Below are 23,846 nucleotides of genomic sequence, written 5' to 3'. Positions count from 1 at the left end.
ACATCACCTCCTGTCCCCACGGCAGGGCATCACCGTGCCACTCTCCGCTCTGAGCAGTGACGTGACACTTCTAGGGATGAAATAACTCACACCCTGAACCCTGCTCATGCTGTCAGGCAGCTCTTTGCTCACAAACACTGGGCCTCCCAGGCGCATGTGAATCTGCAGCACTTCCTTCCCTGCACAGCACCTTTCTCCACAGTGGGGCCATCCCCATTCAGCCCAGTGCACCAGCTAATCTGCCTTACTGGTGGGAGAAGCTTCCCTCCACCCGGAACGTGGCTGCTGGGTTTTTCCCTGTGGTAACCTAAGTTCTGTTGAAACTATGTTAGCAAACTGCCCCGAAACAGAAAGCCCAGCCGAGCTCTGGCGAGGTTTCCCCGGGGGCTGACGGGAGCTGCACTCCAACACGTCCTGTTCCTGTTCCCTCTTTGAAACCGCTTCCCCAGATGGAGCCGGGTGGCCTCACTGCGATGCCACCGCAGCCACCGGCCCTCTCCCTCCATGCCCCATCCCATGCCACAGGGATGGCTACCCCTTGGGAGGACTTCCCATGGGAAAAACCTGATTTACCCCTGTGGCTGCCCAGGGAAAGGTCTCCCTGCGTTTTTGTGCCAGGCATCCCAGGTTATACCCCTGCTGCGTGCCAGGATGCCTCGGCGGAGGAGACGTGCGTATCACATGAGGTCTGCCACCACTGCAATGTGGAACACAAGCAAGGCTTTGCACGAAAGGTTCCCAGCTCCGTCTACCCCTCATGAGTAATAACTCTGCCAGGGAAAAAGCAAAATGATTCAGACACCGCTTTCCCAGCCCCCAGCGCCTGGAACAGCCTTTATGCTGAGCATTAATAATAGCTGAGCACGAAGGCATGGAAACGCAGAGCCTGGGGACAGTGGCACTTGTGGCCCTGAGCACCAGACCCTTGCACTCACATGTCTCATTGGTGTGTGCAAAGCACCACTGGCAAAGGGGAGGGTGTGCTTCCCATGCACATCACCACCATGCACCGCGTGTGCACCCCTGCCTGTCCTTTGAGATGCTGTGCAGCCCGTTCCCTGCAGCTGCTGCCACCCCCTGCAGCCCCACACATCCCCTGCTCTCCACTGCTCCCCAGGCACATACACAGCCAGGTCCCTTGCAGCTTGTCCCGCTCTGACTCTCACCTATGGCCTTACAGACAAGGTTGTGAGCTGTAAACCAGGGCTGAGAACTCCAACCCGAAGGATGATCTGCATCCTGATGCTGCCGTTCCCTGCCAGGCACCAGGAAGCTCGCAAGTGCCTGATTTTGGCTCCAGCTATGAGGATCTCTCATCACAGCACCACAGAGGTGAACGCACAGCATCCCCCTGGCCTTCACCATGCGGCTGATGCCAGCAGGAGCGATGGTGGGGATGGGGCTGTTCCTGGGGTGTTCCCGTGCCCCGGCAAGCCCCAATGTCATGCCCTCCTCGGGCTTCCTCCAGCTCAAAGGATGGGTATGTGATGGATGGAGTGGGACACTGCACTGGCTGTCCCATACCCAGCAGATCTCGGGGCTCCAGAGGCCACCTTGTCCTTGTGCTGGGCCCAGATCTGGCCCGAGATGGAGGCAGCGGACACGCTCTTGCAGCATTGTCCTGCCTATGAAGCCTCCAGACACCCCATGCTCAGGCCCAGCCACCAGTGCTGACCTCTCCCCACCTCCTTGCCCTATCACCGGTGCCTCGTCCAGCACAGTCCCAGGGCACACATCCATCCTTCCCTCCCTGCTGCATGTCACCAGCTCCTCATCACTTCCTGGGACAGTCCGAGCCCCACACAGCACCTCCACGACTCCCAAGTCCATTCCGATCCATGCCCATAGGGTCAGACATCCCCTGGATGTCCTTGTCCCGTGGGACCTGGCAGTGGGGCCGCCCTTTCCAGCTGGGAGATGTGGGGCAGTTACCCAGCCAGGGCTGTGTTAGCGGAAGCAGCGTGTCGCGCTGGGACCATGCATTGAACCCCAGCACAGGGCTCTTGCATTACCCCCTGCGCTGCAGCGCTCCCGGCTCCGGCTCCCCCCATGTGCCCCCGGGCACGGTGCCGGTGAGCGGTGAGCGCAGGCAGGAACCGCCCCGCCGCTGGGCAAACACTGACGCCGACAGGAGATGGCAGAGCCCGGGCACCCCCCGGCACCGGGCCATGGTGCCCCGAACTCCCCACCCAGCACGGCGGCAGCAACACACCACGGGCCCGCTGCCCCTCTCCTGCACCCACTCCTTGGCTCTCCTCCATCTCCCCAGCACCCAAGCGTCCCCCCTAGAGCGGGCAGAGGCTCTCACCTTGGCGACGGCACCGCAGTCACCGTTGTCCCCTCGGGCCAGCCCCGCTCCTGCGCTGCCGGCGAGGAGGGTGCCCCGATGGGTGCGTGTCCCACGGGCTGGTAGCGGTGCTGAAACCACTCCTCCCCGGTGCCTGCTTCCGGAAAGGGCTCACTATGGGTGCCCCCGACGCCGGGCCGAGGAGGCAGGAGGTGAGGAAGGCCCGGCACCCCTCACCTCACCTTCCCCACCTCGGTCCCGCGGGCGGGCCGGGGCAGGCCTTGGGATCGGTCAGGAATCTGGGCAGGGAGCCCAAGGCAGCCGCGTTCCGGCTGGTCCTGCTCTTACCCGGGGGGAGCTGGCGGAGCTGCCCGCTGCAGGGGCCCCCCACCACAACCATGGGTCAGGGGGGGCCGCCCCGGCACCGCGGAAGAACCCGAGGCAGGAAGGAGGAGAATGGTGCAAGAGGCAGCGGGGTCACGGGGCACCACCACACCCCCGGGGCACAGCAACACCTCCCTGCGCATGGGGTGCACCGGGGCCCCCCTTCAGTGCTTGCTTTAAGGCTCCTTTGAGGACCCTCTACAGCTGGATATTGAGGTTGGCCACACAGACCCCCAGAACACCTGACCCCAACCGTAGGGCTCTGATGGAATGGTTTGGGCAGCAATGGGGACTTCGGTGGGCTGAGGAAGAACTGGAGGAGGAGGGGAGCAATGGGGTGCACGCCTTGTCCCCAGCCCCACAGCATGCACCGGGGCAGCTGCGGTCCCGGATGTATGATGGAGGTGGCACTCCCGTGCCGAGCGGGAATGGGGAAGTGGTGGGGTGAAGCTGGCTGGGCAGTTACTCAAACCCCTGGCAGGAGCGTGTAGGGTCCTGGGGAGCTGCAGCCCCCCGGGATCCCATCATCCGTTGCTCAGCAGGTCCTTTCCGTGTCACCCGTCACCCCATCGATGGCTGCACCCTCATCACCGGCACAGTGGGGTCCCCCACTGCATGGCATCCTCTGCCTTGGAAGGGGGTTCAGAGACAGGTCTCACCCAGTCTCCTTCCCATCCCTTTCTCCTCCATTCAGCTCCCTCTCTTCCCTGCTGCCCCTAAATTAACCCTCCCTCGATGTGTGATGCCTGGGAGACACTGGTGCTACACCAGGCACAACCTGCTACAGCCGCTGGAGCACAGTTGGAGCATCCCTGTGCTGCCAGGCACGGACCTCCCTGCACCCCAAAGAGGCATAGAGGCAAAAAGAAGAGGCATAGAGACCAAAACGCTTCTGGGCACGAGCAAGACCCTCTCAGGCACCAGGAGAGGTTTGGATGGACACGGGTCAAGCACTGTCACCCTCTTCCCAGCCCAGCTGAGCCACCGGCAGTGCTGGAGCTCCCTCAGCAGCTCTCCCACACGGAGAGCAGCGCTGACAGCCTGCGCCCACTCTCCTGCCCGGAGCCAGCCGAGCTATTCAAACGCTGAAATGCCGTCAAGGGGATGAATGGAGCTACCTCCGCATGCCTCGGGTGGGATGGCATCTCCTGGCAAGGGGCAGGGGGAGGCATGGCGGACAGGGGGACAGATGGAGTGGGGAGAAACCACGAGCTCCAGGGACCCCGCTGCTCGCTGCTCCATGTCAACCCTGCACACCCTTTCCCCCGCACCCCTTTCCTTCTTCATCCCCTTGCCCTAGTCCAGTCTCATCCACATACTCCCAAGGAGATGCCTGGGCTGTACACAAGTCTGGGAGAGACTCTGGCCAGCACAGCCCCCAGGGAGCAGGGCAGCCTTTCCCACCTGCTAATCCCTGCCAACACCTAACCCAAGAGCCCCCCCGTAGCCCCCAGCGGATTCATCCCCGTGACTTACAGGAAAGCTGGTTGAACAGTCTGCTGAGCCATCCCATGCTCCTGCACTGAGGGTGAGCTCGTAGCTACGAAACGCTCGAGAGAAACAGGTTTCCCCCCGCCTCCCCCCTTCCATAAACCACCCTCTTCATTGGCACAGAGAGAAGCGATAAAATCTGACGGGATTTATTAATAGCACCTCTCCTATCACTAGGGAGCGGTGCTTCTGGAACGGCTTCGAGCATCCCAGTGTGGGGCTGCTGGAGGGAGGGGAGCAACAACTTACTTTTGCCAGGGAGCAGGGCCGGGGCCGGAGCTGGAGGGTCGGGGAGATGGAGATGGAGGAAGGCACCAGCTGCAGCTCCGGAGCCACCAGCAGATGTTTGGGAGCACCACGAAGCAGCAGAGGAAGTTTTGTCACGCAGGAGTCACACTGAAGAAGTGGGGAGGCGATGCCAGGAGAGGAGGCTGAGGATGTCCTTCGAGCCAGGAGGGTTGGATGGAGCGGTCCCCACTCACTCCAAGCAGGTAGAGGGATGCTGCAGGTTATTGCTGCCACCTTGAGGCCGGCCAACCTGAGCTCTTCTGTCCCCCCTACAGCACCCCAAGGATGTGGGGATCCCTTGCCCCCCACAACCTATAAGAAGTTCCAGCCAAGCAGTAATTGTATTATTTACTTTGATAAGTGGAGCCAGTTTTCATTGGCACAGGGTGCCCAGAGAAGCTGTGGCTGCCCCATCCCTGGCAGTGTTCAAGGCCAGGTTGGACGGGGCTTGGAGCAACCTGGTCTAGTGGAAGGTGTCCCTGCCCATGGCAGGAGGCAGGAATTAGATCTCTAAGGTCCCTTCCAACCCAAACCATCTCAGGATTCTATGATTATCAATCTTGTTTTCACACAGAGGGGATGAATAGTCTTTTACCCAAGTGGCTCAGGCCCCAAACCCCTGAAAAGAGGCGGGTGGGTGTCTGCCATGGGCAGAGATGAGGAGACCACAGGCCATGGCAGCGCAGGGTGTTGGAGCAAGATTCAGATGCTGGAGAAAGATTCATGGTTCTCAAGTGTTCTTTGAGGAGCTGTCAGTAGGACCCGATGGGAATATCACTGCCCATGTGAGTACAGGGGGTTCACAGTGCGGGTGCTCCCTGCCAGCACCCCAGCTCTCCTCAGCCCTCATGAGTGGTAGGGTCAGGCCCTCAGGTTTGGAAGCGGTGGGGAATCAGGATGTGAGGATTAGCAGGAAAGCACCCAGCATGGTGCTGGATTTGCTCTTCTTTTGCCAGCTGACAGTCCCTGGTGAGGAGACTGCATGTCCCACTGTGTCCCGGAGCTCTTTCACCTCTTGCACATCCAAAGGGGCCACACAGGCAGTGGGCAGGGCCAGCTGGGATATCTGAGAAGCCCATAGGGTCCTCCACAAATTATCTACGGGCATATCTCTGCTCATTGACCCCGACTCAGTCCATGTCTGCAGACCCTGGGCTGTCCTTCCTCACCCAGACCAGCTGGTGCCTCAGTCCAGCCACAATGGGTTCACTCAGCCCTGCAGAGCCAAGATCCTGGCAGGGGCTTGGAGCAGCCCCAAAGCCCATCCCCAACACCCCTCTTTTCTGTCAGGTTCCTGTCCCAGAGAAAATAAGTGCCCCATAAAAGGGGCTGCCTGGGGTCCAGGTTGGATATGAAGCAGCTGATGCAGACCTGGAGAGGAGGACCTGCTCCATGAGGGTGATGGATGAGGGTGAGATGATCACACCTGGCCACCTCTGGGCAGCAGGACCTCTTTTCCTCTATCCAGAGCTACTGGTGGCCACCACTGCAGGGCTGGGAGGCAGCCATGAAGCCCAGAGGAAGAGATTTCCAGCTTCAGCACGGCCGGGAATGCCCGCCTCCGGGCTGTGGGAACTCGTGGCATTGCTTGTGCTGTTGCCATGGGGTTGCCATGGTATTTTGTATTTGCTGTTGTCATGGAGACGAGAGGAGGTTAGGAGTGGGGGCTGATGCCAGGGCTACCAGGATGTGCCCCAGGCTCCACACAAAGGAGTTAGAGGCCTGGTTGACCTATGGTTCCCTGTTTTGTTGGGTTTAACTTACTGGTTCCATGACACCCACTAGCACCACAGGAGGGGATGGGCCACTGCCACCCCATGCCTGGTTGAAGGACCATGTGCTCTTGTGCCATGGCAATGGAAGCAACGGTAGCACTGCCAAGAAAAGTCACTGTGACAGCTCCTAAGTGGGGTGGGAATTGCACTGAAAAACCCTTGAGATGAGTTGGCCTAACCATCTCCCATCCTTACCTTCAGGTGCCCCTGGCCAGCAAGAACCCTTGCGATGGGACTTGCGGGATGGCCTTGAGGTGGAGGTGGGTGGCCCAGAGGGATCATCCCAGCCCGCTCCCCACAAGCCCTTCCTATGGCCTGGGGTATGCTGCCCCCCCAGACCCTGGTGCAGGACCTCTCTGTGGCGGCTGCAGCGGAACCAGGTCCTGGGGTCAGCCCTGATCCCCTGAGGAAGCCGAGGAAGGGAAGGGCTTGGGGGGGCAAGGGAAGAGGCTGGTGGCTTGGGGAGGGCCAGGACAAAGCCCTGCAGGGAAGCCATGTCTCCAGGGCATTGCCTGCTGCTGACACCCACTGCACCCCTTCCCACAGAGCCCACTGGTGGCCCTTGTGCCCCTCTCTGTGCTCAGCCTCGGGCTGCAAGGTGCCTGGCCCCTTGCTCTGCACCTCATGCTATGGGGCTGGGCTTGTCCTGAGCATCCCTACGACCCCACCTGAGCCAGAGCACCCCAGGGCTGGCTCCAGGGAGCTGGAGCTCACCAAGCCACTCAGGAGAAGGCAGAGAGAAGATGCTGGCCCCCACAGCCAGCCATTATTCCCCCCACAGAACCCATGCTGGGAAAGCTGCCTCTGCAAGGGGACACCAGTACAGGACAGGATCCAGAGATGAAGGTGGAGATCTCGGTGCAGAGCTCCTCAGGAACCAGCCTTCCATTGCCAGCTCCCTGGTGGAGTCCCTGAACTTCACCCAAATCTACTTGGATCTGCTGCATGAGCTGCAGAATATTCTGGATAACGGTGCCCCACTGGCACAGAAAGCCATATGGAGGGAGCATCTCGTCTGCCTGAAGTGCTGTCGGTGCCTCACCAGCAGCTGCCCGCACCACAGCAAGTCTTCAGTGGAGCAGGGCCTGCCCGTGCTGGCCGCCAACCTCATCTCCCTGGACTTGGTGATGTACAGGGAGGACCCATGGGTGCGGCTGGGGCTGGGCATTGAGCTGGCTGTCGGTGGGCAGCCGGTCTATGTGGAGAAGATCAACCACTGGATCCCCGAAGGGGACACCTGTGAGGGCTACTGTGACGAGTGCCACGAGCCTCTGCCCAGGAGCCCTGGGCGAGGACATGCAGGCATCATTCTTTGACCTCAGTGACCAGGGGACACTGGCAGCACACCTGAGACCGGCCAGGCAGAATACATGGGCTCCGAAGCACACCCAAGGGGGCAATACCAGCAGTGCCACCCTCCCCAGAATGGACCCCACATGGTGCCAGCTCTCATGGGCATGGGCACCCTCCCCTCCGGCCCTGGACCAGCTGCACAGAGCTGCCATGGAGCCCCTGCTGTCTGTGGGCTACAAGGGCCTGGACCAGGGGCTCAGGGTGCAGTGCTTCAGGGAGCTCTGGGCCAAACTGAAGAAGAGTGTGCAGAGCAGCATTTTGGCCAGTTCAGGGGGCTCAGCACCCACAAGCACCACGGATGGGGAGCAGGCGATGCCATCCAAGCTCCAGTATCACCCTGTCAAGCAGCTCAATGCCACAACAATGAATCTGTGAGAAGCTCAGAGAGAGCAGGTGAGGCTGCCATGGGCAGGGTGAGCACAGCACAGAATCATAGGATAGCTAGAGTTGGGAAGTACCTTAAGATCATCCAGTTCCAACCCCCCTGCCATGGCCAGGGATGCCTCACAACAGACAATGAAGCCCTTTTGCTCAGGGTCCCTGTTTGCACCTCAGGGCCCCCCTCTGCCCCCAGCCTGGGGCTCTGAGGAGCCTCCCTACCCCAGGGTTCCTGCTGGGGGACAAACGGAGCCCTGGTGTCCCTCCTCACCTCCCTTCTCTCTTCAAGAGTAGCCAAGAAGAGCCTTGGCCCTGCTGGGGCCAACATCCAACAGAGAACAGAGAAGTCACTGTGTCTTCCCTGTTTGAAGCAGCCCAGAGTTCCAGCAGTGGCTGCCCAAGACCTGCAGAAGGGACAGGTGAGGTGCACATGGGCACGTGTCTGTTGTGGGGCCAGGGAGATGGTGGACCTCAGTGAGGAGGTCCAGGAGCTGCTGGACTATTTCAGACCCCCTGATGCCAGCCTGGCGCAGGTTGCAGAAATGTCCCTCCTGCAGGTGCCACCAGCACCCGCAGTGGCAGCAGGACCTTGCTGCCTGCCTGCCCCCATCCTGCCCAGAGGGGAAGGCAGAGGCCAGGCTGGTTGGTTCCCTGCGCAGCCACAGGACCAAGGAGTCCTCGAGTGCCTTGTGCTCTGCTGGGATGGTCACCTCCGATGGCCCTCGGCAGCAGAGATCCCCGAAGAGCAGCCATGAGCGCTTTCCTCAGGAACGCAAGACCTACGTGGACAACTCATGGTGAAACCAGGCCTTTACCAGAGTAAACCAGTAACATCCTTAAAACATGCCTGAGAGCTCTTTATTTATTGAATGAACAGGTGGGCAATGCCGTCCACAGCTAGAAGGGTCTCAGGGACAGTGCTGGCAGAGGGGCACAGGGGCTGTTCTGTGCCTCGTCCCCTCCCTGAGAGGGGCTGGCATGTATCCCCAGCTATCCCAGATCCCTGCTTCCTCCTCATTTCTGGGCTCCAACACTTGCAGCTGAGAGCCCCACAGTAACCGCTGGGGACCTCTCCATTCATCATCACTCATCCCCAGTGAGGGGTGCACAGCCTTGGGATTGATGTCATCCTCCAGCCTCATTTCTCTAGGACTAAAGCCATGAGTGGACCCCCAGAGGAGGAATGCAAGAAGAGGCCTAGCAGCAGCAGAGACATCTCCCTCGAGGATGCTGGAAGTCTGCTTGGAGAAGTGCACAGGGAACCCCTATTTTCCTAGTCCAAATGCCTTCCACCAGCAATGGGGCCCTATGGGCTTTTCTGGACATCATCACCCAGGGACTGTGGGCATGGGGAAAACACTGAACCATTCTCACAGAGCCTTGACCGTTTCATCTCTGGTGGCAGCACTGAGGCTGTACCCATAGACAATCCCAACGCTACTCCTACCAAGCCATACTGTTTCCCACTGGAATGCTTCAAGGCTCTGACGTAATCAGTCAGCCAAAGGCTCCCATGAACTTACTTTACACACTTGGCATAGGTTTGATTCGCGTGGTTGGCCTTGAGCCTTATTCCATGGCGAGGATCGCTTCACAGGTCTCCATGGGAACGGGTGTCCCTGAGGGTGGGTGCTGCCAGAGGCACTGCGCTGACCGACAGGGGCTCTGCCGACCCGGCAGCGCGGCACAGGGCACACAGCACCGCGATGCTGCCTCTGCGCACCCCGGCGGCCACGTTCCAGCAGCGATAACTGCCCCCTGACACCCATTACCTGCCCCATACGAGCCAGCACCCTCCCCTCCGCCATCCCCGTCGCCTCAGCACCACGACCGGAGCGCGCATGCGCGGCAACGGCCTCTGGGCGGGGCGAGGCGGGCCAGGTGCGGGTGCGCATGCGCAGCGCACGGCGTTGCCTGGCGACGGCAGGACGCGGGTGAGCGGTCCCCGCTGCCGCGGGCTCCCTGTGCGGGATGAAGCGCGGAGCGGGCGCGGAGGCTGCGCCGCCGGGATGGGGGGACCCGGGACAGGGCCCTGGCGGCACCGACCCCGACCCCGGCCCTGGTCCCGAGGAGCGCATCGCCGCTCGCCAGCGCCGCATCGCTGCCCGCCTCGATGCCAAGCGCCGGTGAGAAATGGGGCCCGATTCCACCGCCCCGGTTGTGGCGGCTGCACCCCCCCCGCTGTCTCGCCCTAAATCAGACCCGGGTCCCGGCGCCCCCGTGCCCTAAACCGGCACCGCATCCCGCACCTTCCTCCCAGACCAGTGTCTGGTCATAGGTGATCTCCTCTTCCACCAGCTGGCACTGGGCTTGATGTCCCCGGCTCCAAACCAGTGCCAGTTCCCCATCCCTCACCCAAACTGGTAGGAGTCCCAGTCACCCAAACCCAGCATCAGCTCAGAGACCCTCCCCTGCCCACACCAACACCGGGACACAAACTGGCAGGGCAGGGACCTGACATGGTCTTACCAGCCCTCATGGGATGCAGGATCTCTCCCCAAACCAACCTTGGGTCAGGGACCACTCTGAACCCTGAACCATTCAGAGGCATTCTGCATGCCCTGCCAAGTGGCAGGAGGTCAGAGGCCATGCCTCCAATCCCAGCTCAGCTCAAATTCACGGATATCCTTGTTGTGTCCCCATCCCAGCTCTAGAGCAGCAATAACCCTTCCCCAAGATATGGTCCTGTCATGGACACTCTGCCCCTGTGGACAAATCAGCACCAGACCCACGGCATCCGCAATCTGTGGGTCCCAATCTGGGATGCACCAGCAATGAAGCACACCTTTCCCCAAACCAGGACTGAACCCGCCACCCCCTCCACAGCCTAAGAGTGAGCTCTAGGAAAGTGCCTGCTGATCCTGTTACCAAACCATGGGGCCAAAACAGACCTAGGTCACTGACATACACCCCCATTCCAACAGGCTTATTTTCCCCTTCCCAGTCCCAGAGCCTTCCTTAAAGGTCAAATTGAGCCCGAGGATTTAGCATGGGATCCATGCCAATGCTGAAATGGCACCAGACAGAAGCTGGCTGTCTTCATGGCCGAGCAAGGGCCACCCCTCCCACCTCAACACTCCCCAGGCAGTCTCTGCCCCCTGCTCTCCTCCCTCTGGGAAGCAAACAGGGGCAAGTGGGACCCCCAAGCCCTGTGCAGTAGCCAGCCATGGGCTCCCCTCCCGGCTTCAGAAAGGGAAGCTCAGACCCTGTTTTCCCTCTGAGGGCTGTCCCACCCTTTCATGTCTCCTTTCTGCAGCTGCGGGGCCATCCTGGCCTGGGACTAAACCTGCACTGAACCGTGCTGTCTGGGCTGGGATGCCAGGTGCAAGGCCAAGTCTGAGCATTAGGAAGGTGGTTCTGGTTAAAAATGTCCTGTCTTTTTACCTTTTCTGCCCAGAGAGGCCCTTGGAGAAGAGCCGGAGCCGAAGGTAGTGGAGAAGAAAGAAGAGCAGAGAAAGAGCCACCAGCAGATTGAGGAGAGCCGGCAGGTGGGGCAGTAGGGCAGGAAGGTCTTCTTGGGGCCCTGACCTCTAGAATTTTGGCTTTACCCTACTTTTAGCTTTGTGTGGTGCTCAGAGTTACACAGCAGCATTTATGTGAGAAGGTGAGAAGAAGCAGGGAAAGAAACTCCTCAGGACTGGGTCGAGGTGATTCTTGGGCTGGATCCTAGGGATACAATTTCCCTGTGACAAACAGTCCATATATTGATACAATCTGGGACTGACACTATGCATCCAAACCCCAGCCCAACACCCCAGAGCCATCTACATATGCACGAGAAGCAGAACAAGAAGGTGCTCTGGGCACATTCCTCTGTGCTGATGGCCTGGAAGGCTTTGCAGGAGAGGGAGAACCCATGGGTGCATTGAAGACACAGAATCAGAGAATGCTTTGGGTTGGAAGGGACCTTAAAGCTCATCCAGTTCCAACCCCTGCCATAGGCAGGGACACCTTCCACTAGACCAGGTTGCTCCAAGCCCCATCCAACCTGGCCTTGAACACTGCCAGGGATGGGGCAGCCACAGCTTCTCTGGGCAACCTGTGCCAGGGCCTCAGCACCCTCACAGGGAAGAATTTCTGCCTAAGATCTCATCTCAATCTCCCCTCTGTCAGTTTAAAGCCATTCCCCCTTGTCCTGTCCCTACAGACCCTTGTCTAAGGCCTTCTCCAGCTTTCTTGTCAGCCCCTTCAGGCACTGGAAGCTGCTCTAAGATCTCCCCTCAGAGCCTTCTCTTCTCCAGGCTGAACAAGCCCAGCTCTCTCAGCCTGCTTCCATAGCAGAGGTGCTCCAGCCCTCGGAGCATCTTTGTGACCTCCTCTGGACTGGCTCCAGCAGGTCCTTGTTGTGGTCCTCAATACTGCCATAGCATGAGAAGACAGGGCCTATGGGTCCACACGGACATCTCAGCATGTAGACATGAGCCAGACCCTGGGTGGGCATAGCAAGAGTTCCCCCAGTATCCTTTCCTCCAGAGCTCAGGTCCCTGTGTGTGAAATGTGTACCACCTACTTCACAGAGGCTGGCCAAGCTGCAATTTGAGTGCATGCAGATGGTGACAAATATCCAGGTGGCTGCTGACTTGAGGGAGACGCAGAGGAGGGCAGAGAATGCAGAGCTGAAGCTGCAGAGGTAAGGGACTGCGTGGTGGGTCTGTGCTGGTGGGAAGGAGTAGTGCAGATGTGGTGCAGCTTTCTTGGTCATCCAGGAGCGCTCAGCAATCAGGGCTACACTGAGTTTATAAGGAAAACTGAGGCAAAGAGCCTCCAGGTGCTACCTGCCACAACGGGATCTTTACAGAGCTCTGAGGGTCAAGGCTGGTGGCTTCCCCAGCTGGCACTGCAGTACTATAGATGCCTGGTTACCGGTGTCCTACAAACCCATCACATCTTCAGCTCCAGAGCTGCAGAAACACAGCTGGTTCTCAGCTTTTCACCCCAGGAGCCTTTACCGTCTGTATTTGTGGTCCTCCTTGCTCCAGAAGCATACGCACATTTGCCCTTGAGTGTTCCTTGCTGAACAGTTATCCTGAGCCTGGAGGTGACACCATGGTGGAGAATGTGCTACTGTGTACTAAGAGGTGGCCTTTTTCCAGAGGCTGCCCTCCAGTCATGGAGGTAGAGGTTGTTGTTAGCCATAGCAAGGGAATGTGCTGGGACAGCCACATCAGGATGTGTGTGAGGAGGGGGAAGAATGTAAGGATGTGCTCATTTGGTGAATTGGATATTAAGGTGTTTGTGGTGAGGGTGGTCAGATGCTGGGTCAGGGCCCCCTGATACTGTAGAGATCTTCCTCCTTGCAGATACTCAGTACATGCCTGGACCAGTCCCTGCACAACCTGCGCTGACACTGAAGTTAATCCTGCTCTGACCGGGGGCTGGTGATTTCCTGAAGCCCTTCCAGCCTCGATTATTCTCTGATCATCTCTGTGTGCTTTCCTGGGCAAACCTGCCCTGCTTCACCAGAGGAGCTGGGCAGCCCCCAAGGGATGGGCTCTTTCAGCCCTGTCCCCAGGACTCGATCAGCTCGGAAACCCCGAGTCCTCGCTCCCGCTGCCTTTGGAGGGCACTGTAGGAACAGTTTGTGGAAGGCTGGCTGTAGCAGGATGCATGTCCCTTGCTCGGTGCGCTTCCCTGTGGGAATCTCATTAAGGAAGCAGGTGCCATGTCCAGGAATTGCCCGTAGAGCAAATTTGGGGGTGGCAAAGGTGGTGGCCGCTGTTCAGCTTGAGCCAAGGGCCATTCCCAGAGCACATTGAATGGTGTCTCCAGAAGAGGAATGAGTTTTGTAGTATGGGTGCTGGCTATTCAGCGCTGTTTGGCTTTAGCTGGAGTATGCTCTGCACGGTTTGACTGCCAAGTCTAGACGTATCTGGGAGGCTGTTCGGTACTGCTTGTCCATCTCCTCTTGCCCAGAGACAGCTTTCTTGGCAGAAGTAGTAGTGCTTTTTACAGAGGTGACTGCTGCTTGAGCTGAGCTCCTCAGCCTTTTCTCCCCAGGGTAAGGGCAGAGCTGGGGAATGCCTGTCCGAAGAGAAGGGCATGCAGGATCCCAGCTCTAACAAGTACTTGCAAGAAGGCTGCTTGCTGTTCCACTGGTATCTTGAGGCCACTTGGAATTCAAACTGGGTTATGCAGGAAAAAGTGCTCCTGTAGGCTAGGACACCAAGCTGTCTCTTAAGCACTTGCTGACCTGCCCCAGCTCCCAATTTGCCGTGTGCTCCTTATTACATGCAGGATGCAGAAGCTGGAGAATGAAGCCAAGTCTAGCACACAGAAGTTTGCGGAGATCACCTCCAAGTGGGCCTTGGCCAAGGACATGACGATCCCACAGGATCTGTGGCAGCTGCTGAACCAACAGCAGCAGCTGTGTATGCTGCTTCTGGAGCAGAAGAACAAGCTCATCAGTGAACTGCAGCAGGTAGCATGGGGACCAGGCAGGAACAGCTGGCAAGGCTGGGGAGGGTTCAGGCTCTGGAGGATACTTATTCTAAAGCACCCCAGTGCCTGGATCTTCAATCCGTCAGCAGCTGGCTGGGGTCTGTGCAGTGCCAGTTGCTTTGGGTTGAAATCGTGCCACGAGTTGCAGTGCCAGTGCCCTGACATGGGTGCTCTAGCAATGTGCAGTACATTGTACGATGTACAGGGACAGACACACAGGACACTGGCAGCAGTACGACAAGCTGGCGGGGCCCAAATTACACAATAAAAATAAAAGGCACATGAGCAGAGAGGGGGAGTGGTTTTGTAGAGGGGAAAAAGGTGTTCCCGCATCAGGTTCTCTTGCCTTCAGGGAAGGAGTGGTGTGTTTGCAACATCTGTCACCTCCCACTCCATCTCACCTGGACCTTTGGCAGCGATGATCTGTCTCTCCTCCCATTTCTGGCTCTTTGCTCTTATCACCTCTTCTTTGGAAAAGACAGAGTCCTATCCTACCTAGTAGGACTCATCTGGGTCCTACCCTTTCAGCTGGCCCCTGAGGATTCCTGGTCAAATCCTTCTCTCTGATTTCAGCATCTACTCTCCTCCTCCAGGAGCTGAAAAACAAAGATGAGCAATACGTGGAGGCCATTAAGAAGCAGTCGGATGATATCCACTTGCTTTTGGAGAGAATGGAGGAACATATCAGGACCATGGTGAAGACTTACCGTCATAACTTCCTACAGATTGAGGTAGCCAGTTCATATGGTGGAGGAACAGCCCAACAAGAAAGCCTGCAGCCACTTGCTTCTCCATACCTATGTCAAAAAGACCTCAGGCTCATTGCACTGACTGGGTTGACTACTGTCCAGAGCAGCATGGCTGATGTGTTGGTGAATGAGGCTGAAATCTGGCCAAGCAAGAGTACTGAATGGTGCTGAGCGCTGAGGGACTGGTTTATACTGTGCTGTGAATGACTGTGGTTCCGTGCAGAGCAACTCAGTCATGTGTGAAAACTGCTGCTGCTTGATGGCTGGTTATTCATGTCTCTAAAAGGCAGAAAGTACTATTGTGGTTCTTTAGCCTTACCTTCTGCAGAGCACAAAGTCCCACCTCACTGATCAAACCTGCACTTGTTGCTGAGTGAGGGCGTCCTTCTCCATTCAATAAGGTGGAAAGGAGGAATCAAATAGCTGCCTGATCCAGCTCCACTGCTAACTACCAAGCAATGATTTCCAGTGAGCTCACACTGCTACCCACCACCCAGAGCATCCCTCCCAGCTCCTCGTGGCTGATAGCAGCAGTCCCCTTGGGTTTGCAGAGGGAGGTCTCCTGTTATGGAGACATCAGGCCAGTGTTTGTTCATCAGAGAGCAGCAGCAATCTGCAGACAATCCTCTCCTGGAAGCTGCTGGCCTGGATTAGTGTAAATTGGCAATGAGTGATGCCAACATGATGGTGAAGGCCTCTGTCTTCTTCACAGAAAGCTTTTGAGGAGGAACGGAGAGAGCTGCTGGACAGCAACAGGAAGAAGTGGGAGGAAGCCATCCAGGCCCACAATGCACAGGAGGTAAGGTCCATGTGGGATTTAGAATCACTCAATAGTTTAGGCTGGAAAACACTTTTAAGATCCTTAAGCCCAAATGTTAACCCAGCACTGCCAAGAGCACCACCAAACCATGTTCTTGAGTGCTACATCTGTACATCTTTTAACTTCCTCCAGGGATGGTGACTCCACCACTGCCCTGGGCATCCTCTTCCACTGCTTGACAGCCCTTTCAGGGAAGAAATTTTTCCTAATATCCAACCTAAACCTTCTCTGCTGCAACTTGAGGTCTTTACCTCTTGTTCTATTGCTTGTTACTCGGGAGAAGAGACTGACCCCACCTCACTGCAACCTCCTGTCAGGCAGTTGTAGAGAGTGGTAAGGCCTCCCCTGAGCCTCATTTTTTCCAGGCTAAACCGCCTCAGTTCCCCATAGCCACTCCCTATATGGAAGCAGCCTGCCCTCAGGAGTGTGGGGAGCAAAGACACAGTTTTTCAGCCTTCTCTGCAGGGGAATTATCCATGCACAACCTTGCTTTGGGCTACTCAAAGGAACTGATCACAGGAGGAAGTTGTCACTGTTGATAAACAACATTCTCCTTTTGCCCATAGATGGAATACCTCAGTGCCCGCATGAGGAAGGTGGAAGAGTTTGAGAAACAGCTGAGCCAGCTGCGGGTGCAGGATGAGGAGGAGTATAACAACATGAAGATGCAGCTGGAGAATGATGTAGAGGTACAGAAGAGGCTGGTGTGTGCCATGTGGCAGTGGATCAGATCCCCCTGGGCTTTTCTGTGTGTAGCTGGCTCTGGTATGAAAGCTGCAGCTGGTATCTGGCCACCTCAGCTCTTCAGTGTGCACAGTCCAGGCCTGTGTCAACAGAGTGATTGAGCTGCTGTTCTCTTCATGGATGCTGTACCATAGTGTCCCTCTGCCCTTGGCTGTCAGAGGTCTGTAGCACCTGAACTAGGTTTATAAAACATCTGACAAAGTCAAGGGGTTTTCTTCTTCTGACATCATGATTGAGAAGAAGATCAAACTGTGTAACTGTCCTGACACTACAGCATTTCAGATCAGCCCAATTTCCTCCTTTGTCAGGGTCTTGGCCTAGGAGGTGTGAGCTTTTTCTCTGCCATCTAGCCATAGACCAATGATTTCCCTAATGCCCTTGAAGCCCACGTGGTGTGAGAAGTGTAATGAGTTTGCCCGTACTCAGGTAAGAGGGCATGCTATGGAAGAGCACAGTCCTCCTAGGAAGCCTAGGAGGCAAGGGTTGATGTCTGGAAGGCTTTGCACAACTGCAGGTGAAATATTACTGTTTCAAGGTCCCTGTCAGCGTGAAAGGGCATGTCCTGGGGGGACAGTCCTGGCTGTGGGTTCTTCATGTTGATAACCTGAAAGTGGCAGAGTGTGTAACTAGCAGCGTGCTGGAGATCAAGGTTCACAGATGGCGATGGGGAGCCGTTGAAAAAGGCACCTGCTGCCTTTAGCTGTAGCTGTGGGAGGGTTTGTCTGTAAGGCATGGGAGGGAATTATTCTTCTCTGTATCTATGTGTCCTTGTCCAGGTTTGACAACATCCTTGGGAACAGACGAGATTGTCTAGAACAGACCAAGCAGACAAATGACCACTAAGAAAAAGTTGAAAGGCTGGGGCTGCTTAGGCTGGGAAAGAGAGTTCTGTAGGGAGATATCTACAGATATGTGTCCTCTGTAAATGCAGGGAAAAGTCATGGGGTTGAGTTTTGGTAGGAAAGATTTAAATGAGCATTCAGAGTTTGGGTTGAAATTTCAAGCTAGGAAAGTGGCAAGGACTTGGTTAGCAAGAGTGACGGTGCCCTTGGTTTGCTGCTCTGTGATACATGGTTTTAGGAACAGCTGAAGTCAACTTCTGCTAGGACTGATTTGGTGAAGTTTTCTCTCTTTGGGGCAAAGGGAGGAGCTACATGCCCTCCTGGTTCCCTTCAGAAGAAAAGAGAAGTTGGAAGTACCTATTTTCCTGACTAACCTGTGATATCATTACCCTTTGGTATCTCTGAAGCAGGAGTTTAGCTAATACCTAACAATGAAGTCTGTGGTTTGAGGGTTATTGAATACTCACCAGTTTCACTAGATGGGAATCAGCATTTTAAATACAGGGGTTGGGCCATGGCTTTCCTCCATCTGCTATAAGGAGGAGGTCCCTTGGTCCTGCTGGGATTTACCTCCATCTTTTCTTCAGTCAAGTGCTGATCCTAACCAGGTGGGACAGCTTCTGGGTGTCTTCTCAGGCTGTTTGTACACTCTCTGTTGTAAGTAGGGCTACCCAGGGGAGCTCCAAGCCAGCTAACTCGGGTACCAGTATCTTTCCTGCTTCTAGCCTACAGCTCAGGACTCTTTATCTGCCCTCAGAGATGTCCCTGGGCCTAGAGAGACCCTGCTGGGTATCTCTGCTGTGCAGACTGCTGTGCACAGCCAAGCCTGTAGCTGATGCTGTAATTTAGGGGCATGCAGGAGCTTCACACCAATCACTTCCTAATGTGGAAGAAGTCCTTATAGGCTCCTCAGTAAAGCACTGTATCATGAGATTTTTTCAGTATCAGACTCCTGCTTCCTTTTGCACCTGGAAAACACACTGATGAATTAAACCACAGCAGCTCTCACCCATCCATGCAGTCATTCTACCTGTGATGCCACTGTGCCCCTTGAGCTCATTTCAGAGTGAACTGTAGAGCTGGCAGAGAATAGTTCTTTGGCAGGGTGAGATACCTCCCAGCCCAAAGCAGCAGCCCCAGGAGACTGTAGCAATCAGCCCACGAAGTGGCTCTTCCTTTCCATCAGCTGTTGAGCAAACGAGGTGCTGGGAAGCTGAGGGAGATGTCTTCTCCATTGCAGATGTCTCCTCCATTGCAGATGTCTCCTCCATTGCATCTGTGGAGCAAAGGGAGCAGAACTCACTGCCTCTGTCCTGTGCCCAGGCTATGCAGTGTGATGCTGCCATCACAGATGCTTTGTTTTGTTCTGGTTTCATTAAGTCCTGGAGCACAGGCAGTCCTGTGTGTCCTTTCCTCCAGCTTGCCAAATAACTTCTGAGCCTCTTGGTTAATTGAGAGACATGCAATCCTTAAAACTGACATGCAAATCAGCATCTACATTGAAGAGAGAGGCCAGAATTAGTGCTCCACTGGGTGAAAGTTGGATAAAACACGTCTGCTCTCCCTTCCCCAGACATGGCCCTGTACTGATGGACACCCAGCATCTCCACCACTCATACATGAGGGATGCCACGTCAGCTGGGAAAATGTCTGTGGGAAGATGGGGTTTGGAGATGCAGGATCAGTAGGATCCAGGATTCAGTGTGGCCTTTGCTTATGGCACAATTTGTTCTAATGTTTTCTGGAATGTCAGAACCTGGAGAGGCAGCTCCAGCAGATGAAAGCTGTCTACCGCCTGAACCAGGAGAAGCTGGAGTTCAACCTTCAAGTGCTTAGGAAGCGAGATGAGGAGAACACCATCATCAGAGCCAAACAGAAGAGGAAGCTCAACCGGTAAAAAAACATCCCTGGAAGGTGGGCTCTGCCTTACCAGCTATCACTTCCCATGTGCCAATTTTTGGGGAGCCCATCACCTAGCACAGGCCAACAAGCCCTGTCCCAACCCATCCCCAGGCAGGGGTTAACCCAGGGCAGGGTCATCCCCAGCGCACTTGGAATAGGCTGACCATGGCCAGCTGCATTGAGTCATTGCTAGTAGATAAACGCCTCGAGTCCCAAAGCTTTCATACAAGCTGGGTATGCCCAAAAGTGCCTCTTTGGGGTGCCCAACTTTGCTGTCCCTCCCCAGGCTCCACAGCTTGCTCAATAACCTGAAAATAAAACTGGCCAAACGAGAGAAGCAATTCAGAGAGGAGAAACAGAGCATGGCAGCCGACTGCGAGAGCATCAGAGTGCGGTGCAAGGATGTGCAGAGGAGGATGAGGTGGGGTGTGCGTGGGCATCCATCCATGATGGAAGCCTCAGAGCACCTAAGTGAGGTGCAGGGGGAGCCGACTCATCATTCTGAGGCATGGAGCCTGCTTCCATGGGCCATCTCCCTTCTGTACAGGCAGTTTGCTGTCGCCAATGCTGAGAAGTTCATGGAGGTCTGGCTTATGAATGAGGCAGAAGCCAAAGGGCTGATGCGGAAAGCCCTCGATGCAGATTGCATCATACACACCCAACAGCTGGGGCTGCCCTGGGAAGAGCCTCGTTACTGGTTCCTGAACAATGTTGGCCCCCTTGGGCATTACAAGGTGAAGAGGAGGGCGACCAAGCTGGCTGCAGAGGTCCTGACAGGTGAGATGCACAGTGCCCTTGTCACCCTTGTAGCAGTGGGACAGCCTCACCTTCCTTCATGACATCTCCTCCTGTTACTCCTGTCCTTGCCATTGCAAGGTAGGAGGTGACATTTTGAGCCCAAGCAGAGGCTGTGCCCAGCCCTGAGCTGGTTCATGCCAAACCAATGTGAGGATCTTTGTGCTGTACTTTAGCCCAGTGTTCCCAGTTCTGGACAAGCTGACCAGAGACTGTGTCCTAGGTTCTTTGGGGCACTTTTCAAGTCACAGGGAATAATTGTGATTTCCCTGATGACTCCTGCAATGATGTGACTGGGGAACACAGTCAAAGCATAAAGGTGTTTGCTCGTCCTTCTTTCTCCATGTTTCAGAGGGCAGCTCTGGGGAAGGACAAGAAGAGGAAGGGAGAGAGGAGAAAGAAGAAGTGGGCAGCAGTGAAGGGGGAAAAGAAGACACAGTGAAGGTTGAGGGCAGAGTCACAACCCTGCGAAATATCTCCAAGAAGACTGCAAAGAGGATCCTGGAGCTCATGAGCAACGAGTTGGTGCGTGATGATGTAGCACGTGCCTTGGTCAGGGAGCGCCCATGTCGTCCCCTGCTTGCTGCAGCTTGTGCAGGATCTCTTCTGAGCTCCGTGTCTTGGGGTGAAGGCTTCTGCATGGCACTGCCTTGCTATGCTAAGCAGCCTGTTGTCAGAGAGCTGCCCCAGGGGCTGGGAGAGGGTCTCCAGGTGTCTGTTCCAGAGCCTCCTCACCCTGCCCAGCTTCACACTGCCCGGCTGCTGCCCACCCTCCCTGCTCAGCTTGCCACCACAGAGATGACACGGCTATAGCATGGCATGGGCTGGCCTCTGGGCAGGGGCAGAGACACTCACTGTTTCTCTGCACTCTCTTCTCTTGCCTGTCTCCCTAGGATTTCCTCATTGAGAACAAGCTGCTAAAGCCCTTGAAAGCGCTGGAGAGGCACAACCGCATCCTCATAAAGCTCGACTACATCTTTGGGGTGAGCTGTGGCTTGGCCCATCAGGGGCTGCAGGGAAGGGAAAGCTCTCTGCCCCATGTCCAGGGGGTGTAGGAGTCTCAGCTCCTCCAGTGAGGTCAGGCTGGGCTGCTGGGGGTACTCTGGAGCAGCAAGGGGCACTGTGAGAGGGTGTGAAGCACTGTGGCTGGATGCTTCTCAGCTCAATGCCATCCTGCTGACGAATTGGACAACATCTCCAGGGCGCCTCCAACCCGTCCTCAGACTCTCCCACCCACAGATAGCCCCAGCTGTCCCACACTATCCCCTTCTTACTACTCGCTCCTGCCTCGAGGGGTACCCTCTGCTCCTGGGAGATGCTTTTGTTCCACTCCACCTCCTGTGATGTCTCAGCGGGAGGCTGACCTGGTTCCTCTGCCTCCCCAGGCCATCGGAATCAACAGTGAGGATGACCTGTACCAGCTGCTGGACTTCTTCCAGAAGTACAAATCCCAGGAGGTGGCTGCCAGGCAGGTGGGACCAATAGGGGCAGCAGTGGGGAAGAGCCCAGGGGTCCAGGGAAGGAGGAGCAGAACATCTGAACACCCAGGGAGGGCAGAGAGAGGGAACAGCGTGTTGACCCTGAAACGTTTCTCTATGGTGGGACAAGCGAGTTGCACATGCCAGGGCTGAGGGGATGTAATCTTCTGTTGTGGCCGAATAGAGCCTCTTGCACATGAATTTTTGCATCAGCTCCCTAAATTCACCAAGGCACAAGGCTATGGGCAGCTGGAGCCTTCAGGGGGAAGGTGGCTCTTGGGGAGGAGGAGGTGGTCAAGGCACTGTGCCCAGCTTGCTGCCCTTCCCTCCAGAGCCGGAGCAGCCCAGGTGGAGATCCAGCTGAGAGCAGAGAGGATGATGGATCTGGCACCCAGAGGGACAAATCCCCTCAGAGCTCGCTCCCATCTGTGCACATCCACACTGATGATGTCCTAAAGATCCTGAAAGCGTTTGTGCGGGACTTTGACAAGTTGAGGTAGGACTATGGGCAGAGCGGGGCTGGGACACAGCAGGGGCTCTGGGTGGACTGCATTGCCCTGGCTGCAGTGAGAGCTTCCCCCTGCCTGTCCTGCAAGACTACAGAGGGGTGAGGAGGGTCCCACCAGGGCAGGGGTACAGGCAGTGCCTGTGTGAGGGATGGCTGGGGATAACCAGGCAGGAGATGAGCAGCAGCACAGGGAGGGAAGCAAAGCCCTGGAGCAGGCAGGTAGCAGCTGTAGGGTCATGCTCATCCATGTGATGATGGCAGTGGTGCTCAGGGCAGCTGAGGGGCTGTTCCTCTCCAATGAGGAATTGAGCCCCAGGGTTTTGTTCTCTGTCCCCCAGGCAGAGGGAGGGGGAGGAGAAGGAAAAGGACAAGGATAAGGAGGTGCTACAGGTACGGGACAGCTCCAAGGATGGGGAATACTGGGAAGCTGTGGCACATGTTATCCCCGAGACGACGCTGAAGCTGTGGGATGCACTGGCAGCAGCACTGGAGGACTATTAGTGAGTACCTGGCAATGCCTGCTGGGGACAGGGCAGGGTGATGGTGTGGCTCGGGAAACCACAGTGGGGCTGGCACCACCACCAACCCTCTGCCGTCCTTGCTCAGTGAGGTCCTCAGGCGGAGGACCATCCTGGCCACCGAAGCAGCCATCCTTCAGCAGCAGAACTCAGAGCTGGGCCGGTTGCTGGAGAAGTACATCAGCTCTGGGGTGAGTGCGTTATCCTCCTCTTTCATCCACCCCATGCTGTGTGCCCCACACTGAGCTCCCAGACGTGGGGCTGCTGCCCAGAGCCCATCACTGTCAGGCTCAGGGAGATTCTCCCTACAGTTGAACAGCAAACTGATCTGCCCTCCCACACAGTGGATGGACCTGAACCTGTCCTGACCCAGGGAAGCACAGTGAGTGCCCAGGGCCAGGCCACAGCTTTTCTCTGCCCAGAGCTGAAGCTGTGTCTGGGGCCAGGGCTAATAAACCCTTCACAAACCAGGCAGTGTGTGTGTGTGTGTATCCTGAGTGCCCTGCTTGCCTCCAAAGATCCTGGGGAGCCACAGCCAAGCATAACCCCAAGCCAGGGCACTCATGGCACCGTGGGAAAGCTTTTCCCATATCACTTATGCTACAAAGCCATGTGGTTGCTTTCATCCCTTCTCTCCATGGAGCCCAAGCCAGGACCCTGCATCTCCCAAGGGTCAGCATCCTGCTGCTGTGTCCTGGCTTTGGCAGAGCTCACCTTCCTTTACCTGTTCTTACACCTTAGTCCCTACTTTTCCTTTTACTGCCCCAAGACCTCTTTTTCCCCCCAGAATACCCCCAAACAATCCACTCCCAATTATTTTTCCCTCAGTGGTCCCAAGGCTGCTATTTCTGTACCCAAATTCTGCATTTTGCTGTGGCCACCTTGCATCAGTGACTCCAGGCCACCCCCCTGGTTCACAGCACTTCTATCTCATTCCCAGTACAGACTTTATCTTTAGCCTTGACTCCCCTGCTGAGTGCTAACACAGCACATGCAGTTTCTCATACCAGAGCAGAATAACACTGTATTGACTTCTCTTTTTTGCTGTCCTTGAATTGTTTTCACCTTTCTCCTGGTCCCCATCAGGGATCCAGCC

The 23,846-nt window shown here is 56.5% G+C and overlaps 3 protein-coding genes across 8 annotated transcripts in view; 1 reads left to right on the top strand and 2 right to left on the bottom strand.

Moving 5' to 3' along the window:
* Positions 1–4,565, bottom strand: part of PTK2B (protein tyrosine kinase 2 beta) — a 28,226-nt gene extending 23,661 nt beyond the window's left edge. For 4 of the 6 annotated variants that reach the window (XM_061350175.1, XM_061350176.1, XM_061350181.1 and 1 more), the window contains exon 1: positions 4,148–4,268. In XM_061350175.1, coding sequence (XP_061206159.1) covers positions 4,148–4,184 — 37 coding nt within the window. In that variant the 5' untranslated portion in view covers positions 4,185–4,268. Of the gene's footprint in view, positions 1–2,308; positions 2,750–4,147; positions 4,269–4,411 lie in introns of those variants that run through there. The other 2 variants (XM_061350178.1, XM_061350177.1) reach the window with 2 other exon arrangements.
* Positions 1–23,846, bottom strand: part of EFR3B (EFR3 homolog B) — a 118,401-nt gene that overhangs the window by 6,549 nt on the left and 88,006 nt on the right. The window lies entirely within an intron of this gene.
* DRC1 (dynein regulatory complex subunit 1) lies at positions 9,927–23,222 on the top strand. Its single transcript, XM_061350188.1, has 17 exons — positions 9,927–10,082; positions 11,354–11,444; positions 12,474–12,586; positions 14,191–14,374; positions 14,988–15,125; positions 15,856–15,942; positions 16,530–16,652; positions 19,303–19,442; positions 19,738–19,872; positions 19,999–20,228; positions 20,599–20,771; positions 21,140–21,229; positions 21,632–21,718; positions 22,057–22,220; positions 22,571–22,732; positions 22,839–22,941; positions 23,062–23,222. The coding sequence occupies exons 1-17, from the start codon at positions 9,928–9,930 to the stop codon at positions 23,116–23,118; spliced, it is 2,232 nt and encodes a 743-aa protein (XP_061206172.1). The 5' UTR covers position 9,927; the 3' UTR covers positions 23,119–23,222.

Source organism: Neopsephotus bourkii, unplaced genomic scaffold (genome assembly GCF_033783945.1).
Source record: "Neopsephotus bourkii isolate Nb327-2 ecotype Australia unplaced genomic scaffold, CSIRO-AGI_Nbou_v1 NB_481, whole genome shotgun sequence".
Classification (NCBI taxonomy): domain Eukaryota; kingdom Metazoa; phylum Chordata; class Aves; order Psittaciformes; family Psittacidae; genus Neopsephotus; species Neopsephotus bourkii.
Note: the sequence above shows the minus strand (reverse complement) of the source record. Positions and strands in the feature narration are given on the sequence as shown.

What these genes read in the sequence shown, in the direction of transcription:
- DRC1 (XM_061350188.1), top strand. Translation starts at nt 9,928, where the DNA reads ATGAAGCGCGGAGCGGGCGCGGAGGCTGCGCCGCCGGGATGGGGGGAC. An exon ending in GCAGAGCTGAAGCTGCAGAG is followed by an intron (nt 12,587 to 14,190) that starts GTAAGGGACTGC and finishes TATTACATGCAG; the next exon opens with GATGCAGAAGCTGGAGAATG. An exon ending in GATGTGCAGAGGAGGATGAG is followed by an intron (nt 19,873 to 19,998) that starts GTGGGGTGTGCG and finishes CCTTCTGTACAG; the next exon opens with GCAGTTTGCTGTCGCCAATG.